Source organism: Salvelinus alpinus, chromosome 14 (assembly GCF_045679555.1).
Source record: "Salvelinus alpinus chromosome 14, SLU_Salpinus.1, whole genome shotgun sequence".
NCBI lineage: Eukaryota > Metazoa > Chordata > Actinopteri > Salmoniformes > Salmonidae > Salvelinus > Salvelinus alpinus.
In genome coordinates, this window is record NC_092099.1 from 4593382 (window position 1) to 4606116 (window position 12735).

The 12735-nt window shown below is 42.5% G+C and overlaps 1 protein-coding gene across 7 annotated transcripts in view; it reads left to right on the forward strand.

Annotated features, from left to right (window-relative positions):
• Positions 1-12735, forward strand: part of nalcn (sodium leak channel, non-selective) — a 294913-nt gene that overhangs the window by 133173 nt on the left and 149005 nt on the right. For all 7 annotated transcript variants that reach the window (XM_071341958.1, XM_071341956.1, XM_071341957.1 and 4 more), the window contains one exon: positions 6063-6230. In XM_071341958.1, the coding sequence (XP_071198059.1) occupies positions 6063-6230 (168 nt within the window). The remainder of the gene's footprint in view (positions 1-6062; positions 6231-12735) is intronic.

The following is a 12735-nucleotide window of genomic DNA, read 5'->3' on the forward strand; positions in this document are numbered from 1 at the left end:
GAGCAGAAACCAGATTGCATACCAGAGAGGATACTGTAGACATCAAGAAATTGGCCTATAACAGTCTGAAAAGCATCTAAATTATATTTTGTACTGATGGAAAATAAAGATCTTCACCTTCATTCCTCAATTTCACTTTTTATTGTGAAAGATAAATGAACTTGATCTTCCAAGCATCACACGGAACACATACACAGCCAAACTCATTTCATTAACCAGTCTAAATAACAGGTTGCGCTGACAGAAAACTAATCATAAGTTACAGTTGAAGTCGGAAGTTTACATACACCTTAGCCAAATACATTTAATCTCAGTTTTTCGCAATTCCTGACATTTAATCCTAGTAAAAATTCCCAGTCTTAGGTCAGTTAGGATCACCACTTTATTGTAAGAATGTGAAATGTCAGAATAATAGTAGAGAGAATGATTTATTTCAGCTTTTATTTCTTTCATTACATTCCCAGTGGGTCAGAAGTTTACATACACTCAATTAGTAATTGGTAGCATTGCCTTTAAATTGTTTAACTTGGGTCAAACGTTTTGGGTAGCCTTCTACAAGCTTCCCACAATAAGTCGGGTGAATTTTGGACCATTCCTCCTGACAGAGCTGGTGTAACTGAGTCAGGTTTGTAGGCCTCCTTGCTCGCACACACTTTTTCAGTTCTGCCCACAAATTTTCTATCGGATTGAGGTCAGGGCTTTGTGATGGCCACTCCAATACTTTGACTTTGTTGTCCTTAAGCCATTTTTGCCATAACTTTGGAAGTATGCTTGGGGTCATTGTCGATTTGGAAGACCCATTTGCGACCAAGCTTTAACTTCCAGACTGATGTCTTGAGATGTTGCTTCAATATATCCACATAATTTCCCTCCCTCATGTTCCCTCCCTCATGTTGCCATCTATTTTGTGAAGTGGACCAGTCTCTCCTTCCAGGGGGAAATAAATCTAATTCATTAAAAAAATGTACAAAAGTATTAAAGATGCCTGCCAGTGTTTCCCTTAGCCATGGTCTGCATTTGTAATAAACAGTTCATTTTGAAAGTTTTCAGACCCTTAACTTTTTCCACATTTTGTTACGTTACAGCCTTATTCTAAAATGAATTAAATAAACAATTTTCCTCATCAAACTACACACAAAACCCCATAATGACAAAGTGAAAACCGATAAAAAAATAAAAAAAATACAATATTTACGTAAGAATTCTGACCCTTTGCTATTAGACTCGGAATTGAGCTCAGGTGCATCCTGTTTCCATTGATCATCCTTGAGATGTTTCTACAACTTGATTGGAGTCTACCTGTGGTAAATTCAATTGATTGGACATGATTTGGAAAGGCACACACCTGCCTATATAAGGTCCCATAGTTGACAGTGCATGTCAGAGCAAAAACCAAGCCATGAAGTCGAAGGAATTGTCCGTAGAGCTCCGAGACAGGATTGTGTCGAGGCACAGATCTGGGGAAGGGTACCAAAACATTTCTGCAGCATTGAAGGTCCCGAAGAACACAGTAGCCTCCGTCATTCTTAAATGGAAGAATATTTGGAATCACCAAAACTCTTCCTAGAGCTGGCCGACCGGCCATACTGAGCAATCGGGGGAGAAGGACCTGGGTCAGGGAGGTGACCAAGAACTCAATGGTCACTCTGACAGACCTCCAGAGATCCTATGTGGAGATGGGAGAAGCTTCCAGAAGGACAAGCATCTCTGCCACACTCTACCAATCAGGCCTTTATGGTAGAGTGGCCAGACAGAAGCCACTCCTTAGTAAAAGGCAGAAAACAGCCCGCTTGGAGTTTGCCAAAAGGCACCTAAAGCACTCTCAGACTATGAGAAACACTATTCTCTGATCTGATGAAACCAAGATTGAACTCTTTGGCCTGAATGCCAAGCGTCATGTCTGGAGGAAACCTGTCACCATCCCTACTTTGACTGGGACTGGGAGACTCATCAGGATCAAGGGAAAGATGAACTGAGCAAAGTACAGAGATCCTTGATGAAAATCTGCGCTGCAGACCTCATACTGGAGCTAAGGTTCACCTTCGAACAAGACAACAACCCTAAGCACACAGCCAAAACAATGCAGGAATGGCTTGGGGACAAGTCTCTGCTGTCCTTGAGTGGCCCAGCCAGAGCCCGACTTGTACCCGATCGAACATCTCTGGAGAGACCTGAAAATAGCTGTGCAGCAACGCTCCCCATCCAACCTGACAGAGTTTGAGAGGATCTGCAGAAAATAATTCGTGAAACTCTCCAAATACAGGTGTGCCAAGCTTGTAGCGTCATACCCAAGAAGACTCAAGGCTGTATTCGCTGCCAAAGGTGCTTCAACATAGTACTGAGTAAAGGGTCTGAATACTAAAAACGTTTTTCTTTGTCATTATGGTGTATTGTGTGTAGATTACTGAGGGGGGGAAAAAACATTTTAATCCATTTTAGAATTAGGCTGTAACGTAACATGTGTAAAAATGTGAAAATGTAAAAATGTGTAAAAATTCAAGGGGTCTGGATACTCTGAATCTACCATATGCTCATACTGTACCCCGCTATCACTTTGTTTGTTCGCCACTATTTTAGCAAATACACCGGACTTAGCACCTCCGGTTCCACGCCCTGTATCACACGCACAGCCCCTCAGACTGGCTAATACCAAAGCCTCTTTCAGATATTATAAAAGTAATATACATGATAACAATAATGATTTAATTACCAATAATACTATACATACTCGCTGCTCCTTCTATTGGCAGAAAAGATAAGAGATTCAGTGGTTAAAAAGGACTGTTTTATAAAGCCTCATACGAGCAGACAACGCTGTCTTGATACAGTCAGGGGTGCAGAGAATAGTGGCAAAATGCGACAATCAAATTCTAGGACAGTGGTATAGATTTCTGGTAGTACGTGCAAAAAGAACTCGCCCTGTATGATCCGTTATTAATATTTCGAACGTACGCTTCAAAAGGTTATTGGCCATGTACTCTTATAATCTCCCGTCCGGCACAGCCAGAAGAGGATTAGCCACCCCTCAGTGCCTGGTTCCTCTCGAGGTTTCTTCCTATGTTCCTCCCTTTCTACAGAGTTTTCCCTAGCTACAGTGCTTCTACATCTGCATTGCTTGCGCTTTGGGGTTTTAGGCTGGGTTTCTGTAAGCACTTTGACAACTGCTGATGTAAAAAGGGATTTATAATTACATTTGATGGATTGATTGAGGATTGGGCCTCATATTCACTACCACACAAACATAAAATGAAAAACGTACCTTCGATTGAATCACACTTGTACCTGGGAGAAAATCTATGATTTTATAGTTATTTTTAGTACAATTATAATGTTGGTGCTACTATCGGATTGTAAACGGAAACAGTTGATTTGGACTCGCCAACATGGAGTGTTTTCACACACACACACACAGACCCACTCTCAATCTGCCCGGCTCTGTCGATTCCATCAGTATGCAGGTGGCAGAGCGTGAACAATGAAGGAGAGGCGTGTCTCCCTCTTTACCTCCCTCCCGGTCCACTCTCTCTCACACAGCTGAATGGGAAAGATAAGAGATGGGAGAAACCACACACAAGATTCTCTCCCTTGGCTCCCTCTCTTTTTATCATCCATCCATTGATCACAGTTTTTCCACTCAGTCAGGGCTAGGTGAAGGGAAAAAAAATAGGAAATACTTGTTTTGGTTTTCTAGCTAAATGCAGGTTTTGGTTTTTCCAGCTATTTTCCCCCTTCTGGCCACTCCCTTTTCTTCCCTATGGAATGAATGCAATGACGTTATCTCTTGTTCTCCTTACAATCTATTTATTTTTTATTTTCTCTCCTTTCTTCTCATTCCCTCACAAGCTTATTGTCCCCCACCATGATATCGGGAAGGAGACTGTTGATCTGTCTCCGTCCGTTAGTGCGTTCGTTCGTCCGTTAGTGCGTTCGTTCGTTCGTACATTAGTCACATGCGATATCTCAGACAAGCACTGACCCAATTTTGACAAAACGTGGGTGAATGATGCATCTTGCCATAGAGATCCGGCATTTACATAATTACACTGATTGGCCAGATGGGGACGCTATGACAAGAGATTGAAAATGCAGACTTTGAAAGGTCACGACCCTCAACCCGTTTGACGTAAAGTCATGAAATTTGGTACATAGGTCCCTGTCCTCACAAGGAACTAATTTGCCTCAGGGACCCATTAGGTCCGCCATGATGGATTTTCCACCATTATGGAAAAGAATCTTCTTGCAACAAATGACTTATCTGCATGGAACTTGATATTTGGTATCTATGGATCTTATGTCTCTTATCGCAATATTTTTCAGATTAGTACCTAAAACAACAATATTGACCAATAAACATTCACGTGGGTGTGATCTGGCACATAAATGCATATAAATTAGTCAAGGATATTCGTATTATAACAAAACACTGTCAAGACTCAACAAATGCAAGAGCATTCATATCGACCACACGGTGGCTCTAACGATTCAGATTAAATTTGTCTCACGTGCTCAGGGATATGAGTCTAGCTCACCCACACGATATCTCAGACCTCTGGCCTAATTTTGACTAAACTTGGGTAAATGATGTGTCGTGCCATATGACCAAGAAGGCCAACACTCATTTTGAAGTCGCAGGCAGTACTACTTCATCACATGACCATGAGTAACCATAACTGGCTCATGTCCACTACACTTTCAAATGTACATTTTCACATTTTAATGTCGACTACGGCTGTCAAATGATTCCAAAATGTAATTGACTTTATCGCAGGATTTGCTGTGATTAATCACAATTAATAGCAAATTCATAATTTGCTCAAATTGAGCTGTAATTTAAGATTTTTTTTTATACAAAAAGCATCACAGCAATATTGACGTCTTCATTTTTCCCAAAGTAACGGTTAGGAAAATCAGGTAAAACACACTTTCTTTCACCTCAAAGTCAACTTGTTTTGACATAGCATTGTTTTTAGCTGTATAGATTGTGTATTTTTTTATGTTTTCAGTGTATTTTGAAAGCTTTCAGACAATGCGATTTTTTAAAATGTGCACAACAATTGCAAAAAGGTAACTTTAGTTCATGTTTACTTGTTAACTGCTAGCTTCTCTGTTCTTTTCACTGGGGGGGTTCTTCCGACGGTCACTGGCCAACGTATGAAGAAGAGAAGCGTGCAACTGCAGCACTAACACTCAGAGTATTGCTCAGATATACAAATTTTTTTTAAATTACGCACTTGAATTATTATACTCAGGTAGGCTGTTACTTTTTATAGAGTGCATTATAGAATTAGTCATTTTACCACCACCTTTTCACATGTGAGGAGAATAACACAATTTCACCACCTCATGTGAACTTGCAATTCCACATGTAGAAGTTTGCCTAGCGGTTAAGAGTGTTGGGTCAGCGACCAAAATGTTGCTGGTTCGAATCCCAAGCCGACTAGGTGTAAAAATCTGCCGGTGTGCCCTTGAGCAAGGCACTTAACCATCATTTCTCCAGTAAGTCGCTCTGGATAAGAGCGTCTGCTAAATGACTAACATGTAAATGTGGAATTTTCTTATGTGAAACTGCAAATTCGTTGTTCACGTATGATTGTTCATAGCATAGTGAAGTGAAGTGATATTTTCACAGGTAGATTTATTTTTTTTTACAAATTGATTTTCACGTGATTGATTTTGACATGTGAACTTGCAATTCCACATGTGAACGTGATATTTTCACATGAGAAACTACCATTCACATGTGAGATGTGGTGTTTAACGTGAAATTTTTTGCATGTGAAGATATGGTTTCACGTGAAGTTTTAAGCTCGACATGTGAAAACGACTATTTCACATGTGAAACTGCACATTTGACATGTTTTTGTTTTTTAAGGGCGCACACACGCATGTGATGAATAACCTTGACTGACACCTGAAGACTTGAGTTGGCGCCTCAAGCCTAGTCCTTATCTCAGCTGGCTAACACAGTCTTGCGATGGGCAGGAGACCTGGGTTTGAACCCCGGTGGGTCACGTTAATAAAATACCAACTGTGACCCGGGATCTCTGTCTATCTGTTCGTAGGTTGCCTTTACAGTGCTGTTTGACCTGGAGGCTATGCTTAAGGTCTGGTGCCTAGGCTTCACGGGCTACATCATCTCCTCTCTACACAAGTTTGAGTTGCTGCTGGTGGTGGGGACCACCCTGCACATCTACCCTGACCTCTACCACTCCCAGTTCACCTACTTCCAGGTAATGAATACACGCACATCCACATTCACACACACTGCATGCATGCACACACACAATGCAAGCACATACACACAATCCCACACAATTGTGATTGATTGATTAATGGGCCTGCTTTGCTCGTAAAAATGACTGGTGATGCCGATTTCTTATTTATTTTTTGTGACCACGCTAGTGATGCGTGGGTTGACTCATAATTCGCAGTCCCTGCAGTTATATCTGCGGGGCGAGTGGGTTTAGGGTCATTACATATTGTGTGGCTGAAGGGCAGGTTGAATAAAGAGAAACGATACTTCAACAAATCCATAAATGTATAACTATTGTGCAATTTCTATAGTCAACATTGTGGTTTTTCTTTCATTATTTTAGGCTATTTGGTATTAGTGCATAAGTCTAAACTTTAGGGCTTAACTGTACGTGTGCCAAATTGCCTACACAGCCAATCGCCAAACGGGAAGAAAAAATGTACGTCAATCCATGGGGGTAAAAAGGACATTGGCGAAGTTTAATTCAATAAGACAAAAGCTACGAAAGGAGAGTTGAAAATAAAGAGAAGGGAGGGACAGAAAAGTAATATTTGGAAAATATTTGGTGAAGTGGTAAAATAATAGAGGATAATAGCAGTGCCGGTGATTGTGAGGCCCTATACAAATTCCACGGTCACAAGACGGGACTTCAAATAGGCCTATGGCACGTCAAGGGAACTGTTGTTTAGATGGGTTAAATGGAACCTGAAATCTGGACGACTAATCAGAATAACCTACAGTTTTTGGGCAAAATCCAAAGTCCTCTGATAGTACTAGTCCCGTGTGAATCGACATCCCTGTGTTTTGAGAGAAATGTCTGAGTTTTATAGCTGTTGCTCACGGTATGAGCAAGAAAAAAGAACTAGGGTATTCTGGGGTAATAAATACATGACCAATGTTCTCTAGTAATATGGGTCCGGTGCGAATAGGGCAATAGCCTTAATAATAACTCCTGTAGAATTAAGCATTTCTTGCAGAAAAATTAGACACCAAATGTAGAGAAAATTTGGACTTGTGGAGAAATATGATTTCTTTCTTTCTGCATCTTGAGAGAACCCAATGCTCCGTTCAATACGATCTGTACAGGTGCTGTCTTCATCATAAAAGCTGATCGTTTTTTTCAACCACATAAAAAAATGCATCGAAGCCAAACTGAAATCTTATCAGAAACACGTTGGGTCGTTTTCAAAGCTTTTTCCTTACAACCGATCAAACTCATGTCGTTTAGATATTTTGCACCGAAAATGTTTGCCTTTTTTTTTGCTTTATTGTGTTTTCTCCCCGGTCCCTAAACATATTTTCTCTGCGAAAGATGACACAGAGAACTTTACAGGTGTCAACTAGATTGAAGCATTCTATCGATCTATTACATTATTATGGAGATTAAGGGATTATTTAGTCTTCTAGCGCAACGTATAATGACAAAAGAGAAGCTGCATAAATCTAATTATAGACAAGTTGACTAACAAATAGCCTACCAAAATGTTAGACCTTATAAGCATAAACATATCTAAATCAGGCAAAACAAAATTCTACACCCCCTGTCCCAAAATAATTCTGTAGCCTAAAGCACATCTTCTATATTTGCGGGTTAGGGTTGGGTGCGGGCCTCAGCTTTTCACTTTATCACATGTAGTCGGGTTGGGTGTGGATGGGTTATTAGCAATTGCGGGTGTGGCGGAACAAACAGCTGAACCACGCACCACTAGACCATGCGTTGACGAACATCATCACACGTTCATTCAATCACTGATCCAAGCATTATAACACATTCTGACAAATGTTAATGCTATCAATTTGTATATGATGAGTTGAATGTTTGGACTGATGTTGAGTTAGTCAGGACTACCATACAGGATGCCACTCGATTTTTAAACATAGGCCTCACGCCAGAATAGTGGAAATCTATCGTTCACACTAACCCATGATTAAACTGGCCCTACTTTTTTCGCCTTCACTGTGGTGTGTGTGTGAGCGAGAGACTATGCACATGCAGTAAGAGGAGACGAGGCAGAGAACAGCAAGCAGGCAGCACCTGCTGCCCTTTCCCCAGTCCTAATCGTTCACTAAATGTGGGTAATAATGTGTGCTGGCAGTTGCCTTGGTGGCTTCCGGGTGGCCTGCGTGTGTGTCTGTGTTTTTGCAACTGTGGATACTTACGTGTGTTTATGCGTATGCTTGTCTGTGTATGTATGTGTGTCTGCATCTATGTTTGTGTGTGTGTGCATTCATGTGTGTGTGCATGCATGCTTGTGTGTGCGTGCGTTCATGCCTGCGTGCGTGTTTGTACGTGTGTGTGTGTTTTGGTAGCATCTGTTGAGAGAATCAGGCAGGATCAGGTCGGCTCATTTTGACAAGCCTCATTAAGAACAAGAAGCTGTGAGGGAGTCATTCTGCCATACTCACAACAGGAGAGACAAGAGGGTCGCTGTATGATTCTAACATCAAGGTGACAATTTTAAGTCCCACAAGGTGCTGGTCACACCAATGGTATAGGTTCAAGTCCAAAAAGGTGCTGGCAGCACCAATATTGTAGGTTGAAGTCCAACAATGTGCTGGAAACACCAATGTTCAAGTCATATAAGGCTCTGGCAACATCAAGGTTGTATGTTCAAGTCCCATAAGTTGCTGGCAACACCAATGTTGTAGGTTAAAAGCCGAAGGTGCTGGAAACACCAAGGTTGTAGGTTCAAGTCCCAAAGGGCTGGCAATTTTATGGGCTCAAATTTCACATTATATACTCAGTATTTTTGTAGATTTCTCAACACAAAGGTAATAGTTTTAAGTCCCGTTAGGACAACACATTATCAATACTATGGGTTCATTGTCCCAGTGTCTGCTAAATTAGACTGTATTGTATTATGAACGTCCATAGAGAGTCCATTGCTTTGGAGGCCAAAAGGTATTTTAGCGAACTCCTTATTGAAGAAGAGAATGCGGTTTACCCAGATGCCTATATGAAGATTTAGGAAAAAGCTGCAGGCTTACCAAACCAAAATGATATGGGACAAACAGGTTTTTTTCTTTCAGGATCTTATTGAATCTTCTGTGAGGAATTAGCCCAAAGAGAGAGGCATTTTTTCAGTGTATTCCTTATTTTTTTTACGATGGGGCATTTCACTTTGAAAGGTCAGACTGAGCTGATTGTCATCCGCTCTGGTCAAAATGTCACATGCCTTGGACATACACACACACACACACTGTTTAATCACAGGAATGATTATGCCTCCTCCAGTATTTTTCCCTAAGTGCTGGCCATCTGCTAAACAGCCGGTAACAGCCAGCTACTTTTTCCATTTCAAAACTTTTCAAATAAAAATGTAAATATTATTGTCAGAAAAGTCAGTTGAGCCCTCTCCAGCAAGAATGAACAACATGCATATTCTAGCAATCTATTGATAGGACAGGCACTTGTCAGTCACAAAGCAAGCGATGACATGGAAAAACTTCTGGTTTGACAGTCTGCTGTCTGTCCCACCTCGCCCTACCTGTGTGACTTGTTTTCCATCATGACTGGTATATCGATGTCACTGCACGCGGAGGCTATAACAGACGTTCCTCTCTTGCGACATCCCTCTAAGGCCCTTCTGCTAGCTTCCTAGCCCCGGCCTGCTAGCTGAATCGCCATGTCTTCAGCCAGCCCAACCACTCACTGGACCCCTATGATCACTCGTCTACGCATGCCTCTCCCTAATATCAATATGCCTTGTCCATTACTGTCCTGGTTAGTGAGTATTGTCTTATTTCACTGTAGAGCCTCTAGCCCTGCTCAATATGCAACAATATCTCTCTCATCATTACTCAAGTCCTAGGTTTACCTCCAATGTATTCACATCCTACCATACCTTTGTCTGTACATTATGCCTTGATTCTATTCTATCGCGCCCAGAAACCTGCTCCTTTTAATCTCTGTTGCCGACGTACTAGACAACCAGTTCTGATAGCTTTTAGCCATACCTGTATCTTACTCCTCCTCTGTTCCTCTGGTGATGTAGAGGTTAATCCAGGCCCTGCAGTGCCTAGCTCCACGCCTACTCCCCAGGTGCTCTCATTTGTTGACTTCTGTAAATGTAAAAGCCTTGGTTTCATGCATGTTAACATTAGAAGCCTCCTCCCTAAGTATGTTTTATTCACTGCTTTAGCACACTCTGCCAACCCGGATGCCCTAGCCGTGTCTGAATCCTGGCTTAGGAAAACCACCAAAAACCCTGAAATTTCCATCCCTAACTATAACATTTTCCGACAAGATAGAACTGCCAAAGGGGGAGGAGTTTCAATCTACTGCGGAGATAGCCTGCAGTGTTCTGTCTTATTATCCAGGTCTGTACCCAAACAATTCGAGCTTCTACTTTTAAATATCCTCCGTTCCAGAAACAAGTCTCTCACCGTTGCCGCTTGCTATAGACCACCCTCTGCCCCCTGCTGTACCCTGGACACCATCTATCTTCAGAGCTCGTGCTGCTAAGTGACCTAAACTGGGACGTGCTTAACACCCCGGCTCTCCTGCAATCTAAGCATGAAGCCCTCAATCTCACAGAAATTATCAATCAACCCACCATGTACAACCCCAAATCCGTAAACACAGGCACCCTCATAGATATCATCCTAACCAACTTGCCCTCCAAAACACCTATGCTGTTTTCAACCAAGATCTCAGCGATCACTTCCGCATTGCCTGCATCCGTAATGGGTCTGCGGTCAAACGACCACCCCTCATCGCTGTCAAACGCTCCCTAAAACACTTCAGCGAGCAGGCCTTTCTAATCGACCTGGCCCGGGTATCCTGGAAGGATATTGACCTCATCCCGTCAGTAGAGGATGCCTGGTTATTCTTTAAAAGTGCCTTCCTCACCATCTTAAATAAGCATGCCCCATTCAAAAAATGTAGAACCAGGAACAGATATAGCCCTTGGTTCTCTCCAGACCTGACTGCCCTTGACCAGCACAAAAACATCCTGTGGCATTCTGCATTAGCATCGAATAGACCCCGTGATATGCAACTTTTCAGGGAAGTTAGTAACCAATATACACAGGCAGTTAGGAAAGCTAAGGCTAGCTTTATCAAGCAGACATTTGCATTTGCATGAGCACATTTGCATGAGCACAAACTCAAAAATGTTCTGGGACACTGTAAAGTCCATGGAGAACAAGAGCACCTCCTCCCAGCTTCCCACTGCACTGAGGCTAGGAAACACTGTCACCACCAATAAATCCACTATAATTGATCACCTGGCTACCCCTACCCTGATCAACAGCCCTGCACCCCCCACAGCAGCTCGCCCAAGCCTCCCCCATTTCTCCTTCACCCAAATCCAGTCAGCTGATGTTCTGAAAGAGCTGCAAAATCTGGAACCCTACAAATCAGCCGGGAGATACAATCTGGACCCTTTCTTTCTAAAATGATCTGCCGAAATTGTTGCAACCCCTATTACTAGCCTGTTCAACCTCTCTTTCGTATCGTCTGAGATTCCCAAAGATTGGAAAGCTGCCGCGGTCATCCCCCTCTTCAAAGGGGGAGAGACTCTAGATCCAACTTGCTTCAGACCTATATCTATACTGCCCTGCCTTTTTAAGTTCTTTGAAAACCAAGTTAACAAACAGATTACCCACCGTTTCGAATCGCACCGTACCTTCTCCGCTATGCAATCTGGTTTCAGAGCTGGTCATGGGTGCACCTCAGCCATGCTCAAGGTCCTAAACGATATCATAACCGCCATCGATAATAGACTTTACTGCGCAGCCGTATTCATCGACCTGGCCAAGGCTTTCGACTCTGTCAAACACCACATTCTTATCGGTAGACTCAACAGCCTTGGTTTCTCAAATGTTTGCCTCGCCTGGTTCACCAACTACTTCTCCGATAGAGTTCAGTGTGTCAAATCGGAGGGCCTGTTGTCCGGAACTCTGGCAGTCTCTATGGGGGGTGCCACAGGGTTCAATTCTTGGGCCGACTCTCTTCTCTGTATACATCACTGATGTCGCTCTTGCTTCTGGTGATTCTCTGATCCACCTCTATGCAGATGACACCATTCTGTATACCTCTGGCCCTTCTTTGGACACTGTGTTAACTAACCTCCAGACGAGCTCCAATGCAATTAAAACTAAATGCTTGCTCTTCAACCGATCGCTGCCTGCACCTGCCCGCCCGTCCAGCATCACTACTCTGGACGGTTCTGACTTAGAATATGTGGACAACTCCAAATACCTAGGTGTCTGGTTAGACTGTAAACTCTCCTTCCAGACTCACATTAAGCATCTCCAATCCAAAATTAAATCTAGAATCGGCTTCCGATTTCGCAACAAAGCATCCTTCACTCATGCTGCCAACATACCCTCTCAAAACTGACCATCCTACCGATCCTCGACTTCGGCGATGTCATTTACAAAATAGCCTCCAACACTCAACAAATTGGATGTAGTCTATCACAGTGCCATCCGTTTTGTCACCAAAGCCCCATATACTACCCACCACTGCGACCTGT